Source organism: Paramormyrops kingsleyae, chromosome 7, assembly GCF_048594095.1.
Source record: "Paramormyrops kingsleyae isolate MSU_618 chromosome 7, PKINGS_0.4, whole genome shotgun sequence".
NCBI classification, from domain to species: domain Eukaryota; kingdom Metazoa; phylum Chordata; class Actinopteri; order Osteoglossiformes; family Mormyridae; genus Paramormyrops; species Paramormyrops kingsleyae.
In genome coordinates this window covers 22085228-22102949 of record NC_132803.1, presented here as the reverse complement: position 1 = coordinate 22102949, position 17722 = coordinate 22085228, and the positions used below count along the sequence as shown (strand labels likewise).

At 39.3% G+C, this 17722-nt stretch overlaps 1 protein-coding gene across 3 annotated transcripts in view; it reads right to left on the bottom strand.

Moving 5' to 3' along the window:
* The window catches only part of fibcd1b (fibrinogen C domain containing 1b), a 126274-nt gene extending 110543 nt beyond the window's left edge, over window positions 1–15731 (bottom strand). Inside the window, exons 1-2 of one of the 3 annotated variants that reach the window (XM_023807853.2) lie at window positions 15603–15731; window positions 7021–7118 (exon numbers count right to left, since the gene is read on the bottom strand). In XM_023807853.2, the coding sequence (XP_023663621.1) occupies window positions 7021–7092 (72 nt within the window). In that variant the 5' untranslated portion in view covers window positions 7093–7118; window positions 15603–15731. Of the gene's footprint in view, window positions 1–7020; window positions 8016–15602 lie in introns of those variants that run through there. The other 2 variants (XM_072714501.1, XM_023807854.2) reach the window with 2 other exon arrangements.
* Window positions 15732–17722: the final 1991 nt, after the last annotated feature.

Below are 17722 nucleotides of genomic sequence, written 5' to 3'. Positions count from 1 at the left end.
CTTGAAAACAATGTCTGTTAAATGGAGCAAACTTTGCCTTTCAGTGGATTCACAACATGAAGTCACCTTGCTCCAACAAACTCGCTTCCCTAAAGAGCAAGGCTTACTCGGGAGCGAAGTTAAAAGCGTGTCATTGGGGGTCTTCCATTAATGCATACGCTGGTGCAGATTATTTGATACTGCTTGCTATTTTTAATGGAATGCTCATGCAAATGAGGTTGCTGATAAATTGTGTGTGCATTTGTTTTTCCATGAATTTATTTGTGTGAAGCTACTAATTGTTTTCCACACATGATGCTACAACTCAGAATAAAGAAGCCCTTTAATGCCATTAATAAAAGTCATCAAGTTAAAATGTACAGAGTAATTAACCATGAAACACCTGGATGCATGCACTTAATAATGAGATTATTATCCTATTTTCTTTACTAATCAAAATAAATATGGAAGAAATGCAAATAAAGCTTAATATGGCTTTTAAAAGAGAATGCCAATGGACAGAGGGTCACTTGTTGACTCTGCCATCAGTATCAACAGAAAAATTTAAATGGATTATCAAAACAGACAACATGCGTGGTTTTGTATTAAATATTTTATGTAAAGGAAGAACGCTGCATGGCATGGTTTTTACTTAGATGTAGTAGTAGATAAACTTGTTAAATTTTAGTTAATTTATCCTGGCTCTGTGAGTTAAACACAGGTAGTTTTTTAACGTTCCTGAGTTACCATACTAAAACTTAAATTAAAGATAATGCCAAGATGGGGTTACTGTTCCAAAAAAAAGAAAATAAAACTTAAAACAAAAGTAAATAAACCGTGTGTTTCTGTAATTGGTTATGTTAATATGAATTTTTGCTTTAATTGGTTTCATTTTATGAACAGCAGCTGGCCACAAACAAGTGCAATTATGTCATTAATACACAAACTGTGCAGAATTAGCTGTATGTGCTGAGCAAGCCAACAGAATGATAAATCAGCCTGCGAGAGAGACGCCAGGGATCCTTCCCCAGCTGCGCACAGGAGATGGCTGCTGACTGCACGCCTGTACAGCTGCAGGGAGGAACAGAACGAACGCGGCTCTCCTCCGCTACTTCATGTTTGTCGGTGAAACTTACAGCCCACAGAGTCCAAAAGACGCTGCCGGCTGAGAGTGAACACAGTGGATGAATTAGTTACGTGTTTTAATTTGAGAAAATTTGATTTGTGACAAACTGACATTGGAATCCTGAAATATAGTATGAATACTGAAGTATCACTTTCCTCTGCTGGAACAACATTTTATGCATTGAAACAGTAAAGGAAAAGAATTCACCGTATGTATGAAAATTCTGTCTTCGTCAAAGTATCTATGAGATATTACTGAGGTAAGAAGTGCAGTAAATGTGATGGAGATTGAACTTGGAGCGAAATACGAAATGGAGCGAAATGGAGGGAACTGGAGGGAACAGAAGCTGGACCTCACTTCCTACACACCGATTAAAGCGAGCTTGTGAATTTAATAAAAATAGAATAATATCTTCTAAAGAATAGAAAACACTCTCTTTTGTATTATCATTTGAAATGTATTTTTCTTATCATGGAACAAGAAAAGAGCAGTTTTATAATGTATGTTTGCATTTTACTAGTTACAGTGTTGTAAGATCAATGTGTTGTATTTGCTTGGGCAAAGAAATGAACCATATACTTTATGTTTCTTGTTCTCTTGTTGTCGTACAAAACCAAACACCCCTAAGGGCAGAGGATAGTGAGTGCGGCCGCAAACTAATTACAAGCTAAATTCCATAGATCAAAGTGTAGCGTCGATAAATCACTCTCACCCCTGGTTATTTTCGATCTTGGAACTCTGCTTAAGATACATCACCCATACAAATGGTCCATGCTATCCATGCTAAAAGGCTCCAGCGAGGTCATGTGCCAAGGAGGAATATGGCTGACACGCAGCAGAGAGGCAGGCACTTGAAAGGTATTTACCTGTAAGCTGCATTTTGGCTAACTGCAGTTCAGGAATTGCCGAGAGCTGACCGTGAGCTAGGCTGAATCACTGGCTGACATAAACACTGCATGAGATGGCTGACAATAAGAGCCGTCATAACCTTGAGCGCCCGGCAGTGGATTGGCTTCAGTCGGCATCGCTATGCAAATGCCGCAATATGCAGCGACTGCACTCGCTCCCACACTCCAGCACCGGCGCTGCGCCGTGGGCCTTGGAGGAAGCACGGAGCCATTACTTATGCAAAGTTTACCAGAATGCAGGCTGCTAGTCTGAATACAACCAGCGCACACATTCTACAGTTTGAGAACCAACTCAAGATGCATTTAAGAACACAAAGCAGCAAAGCAGACCACAAAGAGATGGAATAGTTCAACTTAAAGGAAAAAAACATGCCACACAACCCTAAGGCGAAAATACTGCCATATGACTGTTTTTAGAGATGTGACTAATGGCTCTCACAGTACCAGACAGCAATGCTTTTGCATTCCACCTATAAAGACATCATTTTGTTAGAGTGTATAAACAAGGGACAAAGAGTGCCGCAGAAAGAGCACTTCAAAGAGAACAAGTCATTGTCTGAAAATGAACCTGCGTCAGACACAAACACAATACTGTACATGCAAACACCATATTCAGAGTAAATAGATATATAAAACTGGAAACCAGTATTCATCATCAACCGAAACCCAAACCATCCATCCATCCATCCATTTTGTAACTGCTCATCTATCATTCTATCTGTCTGAAGCACAGATACTTTTTGTGAACTTCTGTTTTCATTATGTAAAAGACTGAAATCATGTCCCTCCAAACATCAGCCATGAGCTGTGCCTGAGCGGATTATGGATCTCGGCCTGTCTCTGCAAGGTTGTCAGTCCAAACCTCTATCATACGGCCGTCAGCTCTGCTCTCTGACCCCTAGCTGCCCTCACTGATACAGTATACCGCTTCAAACAAATAAAATGTCCGCTAAACAAATACAATGTATACATGTGATTGGACGGGATATTACAGTTAATGTATACATGTGATTGGACGGGTTATTACAGTTAATGTATACACGTGATTGGACGAAATATTACAGTTAATGTATACACATGATTGGATGGGATATTACAGCTAATGTATACACGTGATTGGACGGGTTATTACAGTTAATGTATACACATGATTGGACGAGATATTACAGCTAATGTGTACACGTGATTGGACGGGTTATTACAGTTAATGTATCACGTGATTGGACAAGATATTACAGCGAATATATACACATGATTGGAAGGGATGTTTCAGTTAATGTATACACGTAATTGGACGAGATATTACAGCTAATGTATACACGTGATTGGATGGGTTATTACAGTTAATGTATACACGTGATTGGACGAGATATTACAGCTAATGTATACACATGATTGGAAGGGATATTACAGCTAATGTATACACGTGATTGGATGGGATATTACAGCTAATGTATACACGTGATTGGATGGGATATTACAGTTCATCTTGCACCATAGAGGCAGCCTAAAGGTACTCAGTTACATGAAGTTTCCATTTCTATGGGAATAAACTACAGGCAACACTGGGAATAAATCCTAACATTTTCACTTAAAGGGAACTATATTTCCTGTTTTCCTTAGGGCCGCCTATTAAGATCATGGCAGGAAGGACATCTCAAGGTAATACAGATACCCTGGATATTCTTGCTATAGCAAGCAACACATTCAAAAATGTAATTGTAATGTAAATACCCACTGAACAATTGATTCAATGTGCTGATGTTCCACCCATACATGAAGTTCCGCCGGGTGAAGACATAAAAGTTAAGGAAGAAACATCAACAATAAAGGATCCAGCAGTCAAGAAATACATTGTAGATTGGTAGGGCCAAGAAAAATATCTTCAAGAGTACTCAGTATCTCTATAAACTAAGAATCAAGTTAACAATAATCAAAAGCTGCATATTTAAAACCAGCTTTTGCTTGTGTACCACCAAATACTAGCAATGCTACTAATCTAACCTAGGTGATAGTTCATCTTTGAACTTTTGTTAATACAATAAAAAAAGAGCATCAGTATAACAGGTGTTATAATAGGGTATGCATTTTATTTTGTGATCACAGCACAAAGTCATCATAATGCTCTTGCTGTGGTGGTAAAGACAATATGTATCAGCCTGAATTTTGGTAATATGGTTAGCATTTAATTGTGCCTGGGATAACGTAACCATATCTAATGACCTAACCAGATACAGAGAGTTTCATCAATGCAATAATAAATTTTTCCTTATCTGCATTCATTAGCTATTAGCATGCATAGTTATGCATAAATTTGCATGTATGTTCATTTTTGTCACATTTCCATATTTAGCTAGTGTGTTTTTGTATGTACTGCATGTTTGACTAATAGAGAAAAAGGCAGAGTGACAGAGTCTTTAATACAGCTCGATTCAACAGTAGTACTGAATGCTCTAATCTTGAATTCCGTCTGCCAAAAGAATAGGTGAGCCCTCTAGTGATGGACAGTGGTAGAGCTCCCGAGAGATTAATCATCCCTTGACTGAGTCACACTATGCCTGTTTTGAGCTGCAGAACGCCACTCCCAAACACTTACACAGACACTCAAAGGGCTTCAGGAGAAATTCCAAATTTCTTTAAGAAGTACAAATCATGGAGGAACATTAGTCTGCAGCTTTTCTGTTTTGTCTGTCTGATCTTGGGTAATCTCAGCACAACATTTCACTGGGCCTTTGGGAATTTGCGTGCTAGTGGGACTTAAACAGCAAAGCATTGTGGAACATGGAGGGTGCTGTGATGGGGCATGTTTGCATCCTGCCGAGCCCTGGTGCAGCGCCACTCACGCCGGATGCTAATGATAGGAAGGATTCTATTTAGTCCCTACAAACATATGACAGGAGATATGACAAATCCAAGCCGGCCATCTGGACCATAATAAGATATAATCACCTTTACTTTGATTGCCTGCTCTTTGCTGAAGTCATTTTAGTGCACTGCTAGAAAATTTCAGCAAGAATGGAAGCAAAGTAGATAAGAAGTCATGCCGATCGTGTGTGTGTGTATGCGTGTGTATGTGCGTGCGTGTGTGTGTGTGCACACGCCCATGCGCACAACCAGCATACTATAGCTGTTTTGGAGAAAGCAGGAGTTTCTTTATAACGCTTTCTGCATCTGAGGATTTGTCAAATGTCAATACTTGGTTTGCTTCGTATTTAACCTTCATGTCATGCAATACACACAAAATATACAGTATTTAAAAGACAAAATTAATCACTTCCGTGTGAGTGAGTGAGCAGTGCTTCTCCAGCAAGCTTATTTCTGAATGCTTGGGTCACTCTCACAAACATATTACTTTATTAACATCATTGTTGCCTTCATTTGCATAAACATGGTTGAAAAAGTATTCAAACTGATACACTAGAACACTTTAGAATAATCTGACATGACATAAATTAGGTATTTATAATTCAAACTCTCAAGAAAGGGTTTTGAACCTGTGCATAATATGTTTATTGCAATCTCAGCAGATGAGTTATGGATGCTTTCTGAGCAATCCACAGTCTTCCCTGTTCTGTCAGGGAATATTTCATCGATTAACATCAGACTAAAAGGAAATGTAATTCTGGGAGGTCCCTCTGAATATCTTGTCATTGAAAAAAAAAAAAAACTCCTAAAATGCAGTCATGTGCTACGTATTTTTTTTTTAAAATATCTCCTTGAAGATGCTGATCAGTGAGACTGAAACTCATACCATCTGTTTAAAGGCATCAGATCAGTTTCTGGAGGAGTGTCGTTCTGCAGTGCTGTCACTTAAGGACAGACATGGGTGCCAATCTCTGGTGTTTGAAAACACCAGGAATCAGACATACAGTACTAATGACTGGGAGTGCAAACAGTAACGCCAGCACACTGGAATTTAATGATGCAAAAGCAAAGACAGAAAACATATCCGATTTTACCAAGAGGAGCACACAATATGCAGCTAATTCTCTAAAATGCAGACAAAAGCATAATAGCACAACCTTCTGACAATTACATCAATAAACAACTATAAAACTGTCTAATTAACCTTTTAATCATTTTATGATTCATTTTTTCTGCAGGATTCACGAGCCAATGAAAATATGTAGGTGATTTCAGGGTAACAGATTGAAACAAGGAAGGAAGCAATAAAATATACTATTTTATAAGAAGCATCGTAAAGGCAACTGACAGGCCGAGGAAGCTCTGATCCTCTCATGCCCACCAGGTCCATGGAAACAAGTCATGTAACGTCCAAAGAAATATTTTACCTCACCTTCATTTCCATTTCTGAATTGCACTTAATTGAACAGCATAAACCACACAGTGTTTTTCATACAAAGGGAATGTGTGAGGTGATGTGTTTTTGTGCTTTGATTGTGTGTCTGGGTAAAGGGAAAGAAGTGAAGCTGCAAAACAGTTTGCTGAAGGGCTATCAGCAACACAACAGACTATCTGTTGCTGAATAATTCTCAGTCATTATTACTATTTAATTTGATATGGTTTTACCATTTGATAAATATGCTGTATTATGTGTGTGTGTGTGTGTGTGTTTTAATGTAGGCTATCTATATTTGCCAGCTTGCTTTACCCTCTGACCTAAACAAATAAATGCATTCAGTGTGTGACCGCCTCACAATCTTTGCATACATATACTGTACATGCCCTCTTAGAGATTTATATATACAAGACACACACACAGAAGTAAAATACACGCTGTATAGAGTTCACATGCAACTTAACAGTTTTTTTTTTACAAAGTAACATTTACCCGGACCTAAGAACACATGCATATATCACCTCTGACAAAGCAAGTTTACCAAATGACTCTTTACCACGTTGATATTACCATCCATATTACCATTAAAATGTATTTACAGTCTTCCAAGGAGTTATACAGACCACAGAATAAACTAACGATGGCAGCTGGCTAGCAGAATGCCACACTGGAGCTTTTAATGATCTTACCGTCTTCTGAACGCTTACCTGGCTTTTATTTCGCTGTCCATCTTCGAGTTCAGAAACACTGTTCATGATTCCCCATCGGTCATTTACCATTCTCCAGAAACATCTGCCCGACGCTGCTGTGGGCGAAGGAGAAAGCGTCTCTTCTCTCTCGGTTTTTTTTTTTATTTTTAACTTCCCCTCCTTGATAATTCCTTACGTCTGCATACCAGGCTAAATATCTCACAGACAGAAATTATTTGTACACATAACTGTCTGCCGTATGTAGCAGGTCCGGCAGAAAGGCAGACAGCACAGTACACCGATGAAACGCACTTATGCCACTTCAATTTCAGTTTTCTGTCATTATTTCCCGTCGTTTGTTTCCCGTGGAGGGCATAACTTCATTAAAAGGGCATTTTCTATTCACGCATCTGTGTTGTATATACAAGACTGAAAATAACCCACATTAAAAAAACTGTTAAAAGACGCTAAATTCAGCGTAGCACATACGGTTTTTAAAGATAATGCCAACGATCTGGTTCATCTGGAATTTTTTTTAAAAAAAAGATAAAAGCATGAAAAAACCTTAAGGTAGGCAAGGTAAACGTGCACGGTACCTGTATTACAGAAGGTAAAAAAAACTGTTTAAAAAAACCTAACTAAATGGACGAAGCTCGTTTCAGTATAGCGTCCTTCTTTTCTAGGTACTGACTGAAATGATCCAATAACGTGGCGAAGGGAGAGACACGCCGTGGATGCTGTCCTACTTTGCAAGGGGCATCTGCAATACGCGCTTTTCTTTCACGCCTATGTCTTTTGCATGAGCAGTGCGGTAGCAGATTAGCAGTCTCCAGTCGCGTCCCAAACTTCGCCTAGTGTCTGCCAAGCTGTCAATCTTTGTCCCAGAGCGATTCCGCTTTTCTTTTTTTTCATCGCGTTTTCTCGTTTCCAGTCATTGCGGCCGTAGCCAGGAAACGCATGAGGATCCGAGCCAGACAGCTTCTGATTGCTTGGGATACCAATTTTGTTCTAGAGCACGAGCTCCCCCAAATCCCTCATCTTCCACCACTAAATGAATTTTGCTGGAGTTCAGAAGATAATAATTACAGTTTAAGATCTGGAAGAACTGTACTGATTACCTATTCTAAACATGGATCATGGCAGATTTAGAGTTTAAGGTACTGTTATTGCATCTCCGTCTCCTTACGTATTTTGGGGGGGGGGGGAAATTATATATATATATATATATATTATCAGACCAAAATTATGTCACCATAAATTCACAACTCATCATGGCCACAGAGAACTGAAAACAATGGCAATAGGTGGGACTTAATTCTGAACAACCAAAGCAAGGGTCCCCAAAGCCTTTTAACTCTGGCAAATGCACCACGATATCATTGTTTAATGCCACACTAATCTGTTTCATATGTCTTGGTCCAGCTGGGACACCTGTGACAGATTATAAGACAGTTAGAACTTGAAGAGGACACTCTTATCCCAAAGCACTGAAGCACTGCCACATATGCACACTGACTCACAGACACATGTGGAGACAGAGTGAGACAAGTCAGGTGCTTTACTCTCATACCAACCATGCTCAGTACAGAGCATATAGTGGCACAGAAGCATGTGCTATATATGCATAAAGTGCAGTGATAGACAGGACATGCTCTTAGAAAAAAGGAAAAACATGTTAACATTAAAAACATTAACACACAATGTAAACAATGTCGTGATGTTTAGAACAGGCAATTATGGAAATAGGAAACTGCTCATAAATAGTATGTATGGTATGCATGTATGACAAACAGACACACAGAAAGTTAGTCAGACAGATAGATGGGTAAAGATTATTAAGAAACCTTAATAGAAATACATAAAACTTGTAAATGTAAAAAACTGTAAGGCTGTAATATTTCAATGGGATGGAAAGGCTTTATGCTTCCTGCAGTATGCTCCTAACTTTCCATGGATGGATGGAAGGATAGAAAATATGCTATTAATCTCCCATTTCTTGCATGCTTTTTTTATTATAATTCGCAAGATTTATGAACACTATTTCCAACCAGTATGCCACTTCATTTTCACAGTGTGTCCAACAACCCATAAAGAGTATGATGGTACTGCAGAAATCGTTTTTGTTTTAGAAAGTTTGAATCACAACCCTTTTATTCAACTTTTATTCCTAGGTTCATATGTTGCCCAGATGTTTATTCTACCTCAGTGGTATAATTGGTGTAAATGGTTAACCACAAAGAGGAGTGGTTGCTATGATGGGTAGACAGACAGCCAGGATTCCTGGACTGGAGGTTATGTACAGGAATGTAGAGGTGACATAAATGTTTCAGATGGCAAGCATCTGGTATTTCTGTAGGCCAGCAGGTATGCTTAAAATCTGATTTTATAGAATAATGTGCTATATAAATATATGGATAAAGTGCAGTGATAGACAGAGGTCTGCTGTTATGTTAGAAAAATGAGGATAGTAAGATCCAACACACTGAATATACTTTGGGTCAAGGCATTTGAAGCAACGCTGGTGAGAAGCAAATGGATATTGTCTAGATGTGAGAGGATACAGGCTTAAGTGAAATATATACAGTCACAGCCAAAGGTCACCACAAAAGCAAGTAAACAAATAACAAAGTAACCAAATCTTGCTATTAAAAGTAAACAAACATAATGACATTTCTGTACAATTCCTCTGATGGCAACATTTTATTAGAATATTAGCATGTTTATATAATAAAGTGTTTAAAAAGATCTTAAAACATAAAAGATTAATGGATTTGACAAACTATATATTGAAATAGAGAAGGGCATGAAAAGGGTGGAAAATATCTGAAAACATCAGGGCAAATGCCAAGAGCTTTCAGGGGGAAGAAACCAGAATGGAATTCAGGTTCAGTTCATTTACAATAAGCTGAGACACTGATGAGTACCAACACACTTTAAATAAAAGTGATAACAAATACGTTAGAAATAAAAGTGTTATCTTACGTCAGGTCAACTTTGCCTGTCAGTTAACTTGAATTAAAACAAAATCAAAATAACCAAACATGAATGTCATGGACAAACGCAAGGGGGCAAAACAAAACTCTTGTTTTGCAAGGAGCATCACTTATGGATTATCTGAGCAGCACATACACACTCTGACAATAGCTCCTTGGTGACATATTTAAGTGACTTTTAGCAATGTTACTGGCTTTGTTTTAAGCAATAAAATATATTTCATCAAAGCTTTCAGTGAAGTAAGTAATGCATTCATAATGGCCATAGCAAAATGTATGGGAATATAATTTTCCTGTGGATTGACAACCTTGTTACAAACACAAGGTAAGTTTCCAAGCATTGTTCCGGGAGGAAGCCAGATAATCCAAACTTCTGAGACAGACACTGGGGGACCCCTTCATGCAGCCCCCTGAGCCTAACAAAACTCAATGGGGATTCTGGTACTCTACTAAGAGTGCTGTCTAAAAGACAACAGTTTGTAGGGTTGACATTGCTCTGAACACCACTGCAATACAGAACTGGAGTGCCCTGAAACAACATTCAAACATGAAATATGTTAAGAGAGCAAAACCAGAGTATGGTGAACCATGTTTTAGCAGTAAGTGCTGGCAAGACAGACTCCATGAAAATTATAGCAAACTCTAGCAGCTCTTGGATAAGTATTAAGCATTTGCACAGTAGGTCTATAGCACTGGCAGCGCGATCTATCATCAATAAAGTAAAGCATTTGGAGTGATAGCAGAAAAACTTATAGTATGTTACAAGACAGCACTTAAAATGCAGTTTGAGTTAAGCAGATTTCAAAAATAGACATTTAGCATAATTTCTCGTATGGAAATTATATTTCATTACTACATTATATAGCGTGTTTATGTACAAATACAGGAGCAGTGACAGCAGACATCAGTTTCAATGTTCTCGTGCTCCTAACATATTATGCATAACTTTAATTCAATTTCCTAAAATGATATATTACGACAGTTGCGGCAGCTGAATGACTGATGACCCTCAGGCATGCTTAAAACTGATGAAGTCAAAGAAAGAGTAGCACAGATGCACATTGCTTCATGAATCTCTTCTGAAATTCTAAACTGTACATTATGTGCAACAAAAATACCTTGACGGTTATATATTTCCTGCACAGCTACTGACACGAAGCAAGTTTGAGCTGAATGCCTGATATTTTTTTAGACGATTTTTTCATTTAGTTGATCAGATACATGCTAACATGTAGGCTGCCAGCTCACAGCAAAGTAGCATGTTTAATATCCTCAAGCAAGGTACATAACCTGTATTACTTCAGTAAAAATATCTTTCTGTATAACTAGGTAAAAATATTACAAGATCCTTTAGAGAAACGCATTGGCTAAGCAAATGAATATCAATGTGATGTTATTTAAGAAGCATATTTGAGAAGACAGATTTTTGTGAAAAATAGTTCTGGTAAATGTAATAAGACAAACTACAGTTCAGTGAAACACTGAGGAAACTAATTTACTGGTATCCCTCACTATCTGAATGCCCATTGTACAAATCTTTGCTTTAATTACCCAAAAGTCACAGTCTGACCCAAAAACCCACTATAATGAATCCACATAAAATTTCAAAGCATGTGCCAGGGAAAATGTTGAAGTGCAGGTGGAAGTATGCAGGGTGCACTGAAGTTGTATCTCACCTGGGTTTGGATCTCATGATTGTGCTGTTTGAATGTCTCGTGTGTTATTGCTATGATGTTCTCCATAAATGATGGAGATAGCCCATAGCCAAACCTGCCAATCTGGCTCCCACCGGACCGAAACATATTCCAACAGATGATGGGCCAGATGACAATGTTGATGTGTACCAAATGTCAGAAGGTGGGTTCTGAGTCCACCAAGTGCATGGCTTAGGATGTTGTGCCTGTGATCAGCGGGTCGCCAGGTAAGATCCCCGGTCGGCAGAGTGGTTTGACTATTGGGTGTCAGACCAAGGCTCTGAACCCCCAATTCCTCCCAAGACCATCTCACCCTGCTTTCGCAAAAAATAATGTTGCTTTGGATAAAAGCATCTGGTACATAAATAGAATGTGAAGGTAAATGTAAATCTAATGCTGACTACAAATAAATAATCTGTTTCTTCTAGACTTGAATTTTGAACAAAATCACTGTCAAATTCAGGATACCTACTCTCATTGACTTTCATTGGCTGTAGTTTACCGGGCGACTGTCTTCATTACATTTGACCTTTGCGCAGTACAACTAATCGTTTTCATATATCTGAAAGAGACAAGTGGATTGTAGCCTTACCTTTCAGGGTATTGTGAATATTTGATTATGCCCTATGGTCTTACACCTTCAGTTTTTCAGTTATTCGTGATTTTTTAGGACATGGTAAACCAGTTTTTAATCGTGTATATAGATGACTTATAAATTGTACTGATGGTGCCAAGCATGTTTGCAGTGTTTTCTGTGCTTCGCTAATTTCTATAGGCACGTTAAGCTTCCCCACTGACTGCCCAGATTTATATGACCATTTATATGTTGTTGGAGGATGACCCTGTCTATGCTAGTTTTCAGCTTTTAAAAAACCCGTTCTGTTCCACAATATCCATCTTGGCCTTTTATCATGGTGGTGGATACTGTACCTCTGAGTTGGAAGTAGCAGCAGTCCCTTCCCAAAGACACAAAATGCCTCCATAACATTAGTACTATTAGGATACTAGTAGGGTACTGATTGGAGGGAGCGGTTCACCCTTTTGTGGTCCTCACTATCAAAATTTGGAGTATAATTTGATGCTACATAGCTCAATTCTGCACAGGTCTGTATTCTTGACGAAAGAATGTCAAAGTCAAAAATGTGTTTCTGGTAACTTGAACCATCTAACTTGGTTTCAATGTCTGACATTATTCTACCCACCACCTAGAACTCCACATGGCTCTAGTGTGTGACCTCCAGGGTTCTTCCCTGAGAGCAGAGTTCCACTGCTTCCTTGCAGACCACACTGCTCAGAGCCCCCATGGTCACCCACATGGACGTCATTCTAGGGTGCCTAGTGGAAAGTTTGCCTCTAGTCAGCAATCCCTGCAGCCACACCAAGCTAAATTACACTCCTCTTCACCTGATTTGAAGACTTACCTGTTCCTCGTTCCTTGACTAACCTAAGGGAGTATGGCATGGTGTGGGCATACACAAGCACTGCTGGCTTCACTAGCTTTGACCCTAGAGAGGTAAGTTTTATTCTGCACTACCTAGGAACAAAGGAAAAAAAAAACAGCCCAGAGTGATAAGAAGGCTGGCCTGTAACTGGTGGTCAGATGGTAGAGCCCAGTCAAAGTGGGTATGCTGAGGAAGGCGTTTTAAAGGAATGTGAACAGCATGAGGGTGCTCATTTGTCATTTGGTGTAACTTTGTAACGGCACTAACAACTGATCATCAGGTACTAACAAGCTATAGGTCTTTGGCAGCGTATGCTACGGGAGACGTCAAATGATGTCAAAGAATATATAATGACAGAAGAAATGCATTGCAGACTATTCCCTGACTCTCCTCACAGCCCTACAACTAGGCTCTTGTTCAGAAAAAATGGAGCCAACTCTGTCCTGTATGGAGAGACTTTTATTTTTAAATGTATCAGGTATGGCACAATTATGTACAGCTTGGATGTCCTTTACTAATATTGGAAATTGGCATGGGGACTAACTGAATGAAGAAATAAAATATTTATGAAAACCTATGGGGGCCAGTTTAAAATTGTATTTGGTAAAGCTCAATTTTTCTACATAGTTTTTTTGCACTTTTCCCAGAGGGAATTGAAATCCCAGGCCAACACCGGAAAAATCAGAAAATTATTCCTTTGATTGAAGGTAATTGTGTTTGGAAAGGCTGGTAGGCAACCGACTAGAATACTGTAATTCCCCGAAAGGATAAAATACAGTTAAATCCAAGAAGGAAAAAATAATAATGATATTTCCTCAGTTGCAATAAACTGGCAGCGGGGGGGAGCGTAACCAGTCACACAGATTTAAGGGAAGTTTCAATCTGGGTAGATCACACTGCCAAAACACAAAGGACAATCTGTTTTAATGTTTTTTATTTTGGTCATTCAATGGCAAGTCACAGCTTAAAGGGTAATTAGTAGGGAGCCTACAGAACATGAGTAATGTCAGTGTCTGCTTTTGGCAGGAATATGATTTAGCATTTATGACAATGTATCATTTATACAGATATTTGGAGCCATAGCCTGTTAATCTAGCATGTGGCCGACGATGGATCTGGAGACAAACCTATGGAGCTGAAGAAACATGTCAGCCATCAGCCCTTAGTTCCTCAGGGTGTAACGTGAGGCACAATATCAGGGCACCTGACATAAAATGATACCTCTTCTTAGGTATGTTTGACACAGAGACACAGACTCTGGCCATCAAAGAAGAAATCATTCGTATTGTGCAAATAATGCAGGAACTGTGCAGAATTTACATTTGCTGTGCCAGAAATGCTAAATTATGTCCGGCAAAATACTATTTTCTATTCTCCCACCTTAAGATTTCCTACCTTGGTTTTGAGGCCACTATGTTGGGTGAATGGAATACAATATTAAAATTCATTTAAGAGAAGTGAATCTAAATTATACGCTGAACAGATTTGTGTAATTGCTTTTGACTCAGTTAATTCTTTCTTAATTCTTAAACTCCTCCTTGATATTTTGTTTGCACTCTTAGTAACGTGTATAGCTCACTGTAGTTAAAAAGTAATTAATGTTAGTCTACCATCCTCTCCCCTAATGGTCTGCTAAAATCTTACTTTCTGCATTTTATTGTAGAGCTGTATTTTACGATTATCTAGTGTATAATTCATGTGAAGTTTTATGGTATTAAACCCCTAATTATACTTATTTTCATTGACTTTATATTAAAAATAGAAAACTGAGTTGATACCTCCTTTTCAAAGCTATACAAATTGTCCACCCAGAAAAAATATGTTAAATGTTAAATTCTATAAATATGTGACTATAAATTACAAGTCAGATTCAGAGGAATTCATTTTATCTTTTATTCCTTGAACAAAAATAGAATTTTTACCATAATTCTGAAAGCACTTTTTCTGGAGAGATACAGTAGAACTAATACAGAAGGAGATAGAGAAAGAGTGATGCAGTAATATGGTCTGGACACTTTATATGATCAAAATGTGCAATAAGATGTACAATAAAAGCATAATCTTTGTATTGTGTTTTGGATTTGGTGATTTTCCTCCATGTTGTACTTGACTAGGACTTAAGGTTTGACCTGTAGTCAGTAACTGGCGAACCCCAGATCAAAACATTAATCCAAACCGTACGAACGATTTTGACAAAATTTATGGTTGGGGGAGTCACCCCCCCAAACCCAGGTCAGAATCCTTTTTCAACATAGCCCCTTACTATACCTTTTGTTCATAGATGCTTGTACACGAACATTGTGCTACAATAACACATTTCTTTAGTCTCATTATTCTCTTACTATTACACCAGATTGTTCTACTATTGCATAGCTGTTACTAACTTCAGGTTCCTGGAGGTCCACATGAGGATCTCTAATGAACACTCAACACAACTTCCATTGTGAAGAAGGAAGATGAAGAAAGCTTACCTCTCTAAGAAGATTCTGGTCAACTTCTACCAGAGCACCATTGGTGCATTCTCACATGCAGTATTACTGCATGGTGGTGTGGCAACTGTGCAGTTTCAGACAGGGAAGCCCTCCAGCGAGAAGTCAAGGCTGCTCAGCACATCAGCACTCAGCTACCTGTAATGCGGGACATCGACTACAAATGCAGCTTGAAAAGGGGACACTGAATCTACAAAGACTCCTCACACCCCTGTAATGGATTTTTGTACCCCTGCCTTCAGCGACAAGACTCTGGTGTCTCAGAGCCCAGACCTCCTGATTTCTGTGAACGCGCTCACCAATTTCCCTATTCCTAACTTGTCTCCTGATGTCACACTGCACTTTCTACACTGTACTGACCTCCTTAGCTACATATTTGCTGAAATATTGTATCATATAAAGTTGCACATACATATACTCTTTACTCTGTTATTCTATTATGTTTTTATTTGTTATTATCCAGTTCAAGTATTCTAGAATTTTAAACTTGCTGCAGGAATCACAAGACACTCCTCGATATACGTGCACCTCTGTTTATGCAATAACATACGAGAAGGGGTGCAGTTGTACTCTAATATATCACAGTTGTGATTTGGTCGAGGGCAAGAGACCACAGGCCAACTGCAGAAGAAACATATTTGGGCTTACAAGTACAGCATATTTCGTTTATTTATTTAAACATTTACGGACCTCTTCAACAAACAAAAAAATGCGTCAGCGAAAGTGGGATGGGCTATCACGTCCAAACCTTCCACATACCTGGAAAATTCAGTCTATAACCAACATAGTTTCGTCTAATATCGCCAGTGCCAGCAGTGAGACAGCTAACCAGCTTATTAGTGGAATAACTTTGCAGTAGAGACATTTCACAACAAGGCATACTCTGAAAACTTTTTTTCGGTTCGGCAGATTATTAAAACAAAATCCGAAATAGATCAAAATTAATCCAACTAAACAGAATTCGTATGAGCCTTTACTTTACTCTCACTTCCACCTAGGTTCATTTTTGAAACCGGTGGAAACGCAGGGAGGTTTTCAAAAGGCACCGAGCAAGAATCAGCCCAGCACCGGCTCCGGGTTGGTGGAAATGGGGCTTATCTTTCAGTATTCAGATACACCTGTAAAGTGGAGTGATAAAGCTGACATGAAATGTCCCACCGCACTCATAGAATGCCTCTTGTCCAATCATATTTCTTAGTCAGAACTAACTGTTGTATAATATAGAATAATTTGTAGAATCTTGTCGGATCCCATGCAGCCAGAGCCCACTCCGTCAGATCTTGTGCAGCCCAAGATTCCCGGTCCGCCAGAGCCTATTGCACTGCCGCCGCATGGCAGATCTCCAGAGCCTGCTGCAGTGCCGCCACATGCTTGCTTCTCTAGAGCCCACTGCCCTCCTGCTGCACACCACTTCTCCGGAGCCTGTGCAGTGCCACCACGCTGTCTCCTCTGGCCCTGTTGTCCCCTAGGCATCTTCCTACTCTGACCCTGCTGTCTCCTCAGCGCCCTTCAGCCCTGCTGGCCCCTTGGTACCCTCTAGCCCCAGTGGGCCTCCAAGGCCCTTAGGTCCTGTGGTCCGGATGGGCTCCACCTCACTGGTGAATGGATCCTGGAGGATTCATATCCAAGGGTCATCATCCAGCGCCCTGGGGTCTGAACGACTCCCTGGACACCCCCTATTTTCGTTCATCGTGCCTCAGTCCCTGTCCCAGTGCCCTTTGCTTGTTAATATTAGTTCAAATACAATAACATGTGGCTATAGGTGGAAATTAGCGGGAGAACATTTTAAACTAGATTTGAGAAAGCACTTCTTTACACAGCGTGTAGTTAGAGTATGGAATAGTCTTCTCCTTAGTGTAGTGCAAGCTAAAACCCTGGGTTCCTTTAAATCAGAGCTAGATAAGATTTGAACATTTCTGAGCTATTAATTGAGTTCTCCCAAATGAGCTTGATGGGCCAAAGGGCCTTATCTAATTTGTAAATTTCTTATGTTCTTATGTTTTACTCTGGCCTGTGTCCCTTATTCAGTGTTTCTGTCTCTGTTGTTCCCCTGTTTATCTGCCCTGTTCTGGTGTGGCATGTTCTGTCTGTCTCTGTCTCTT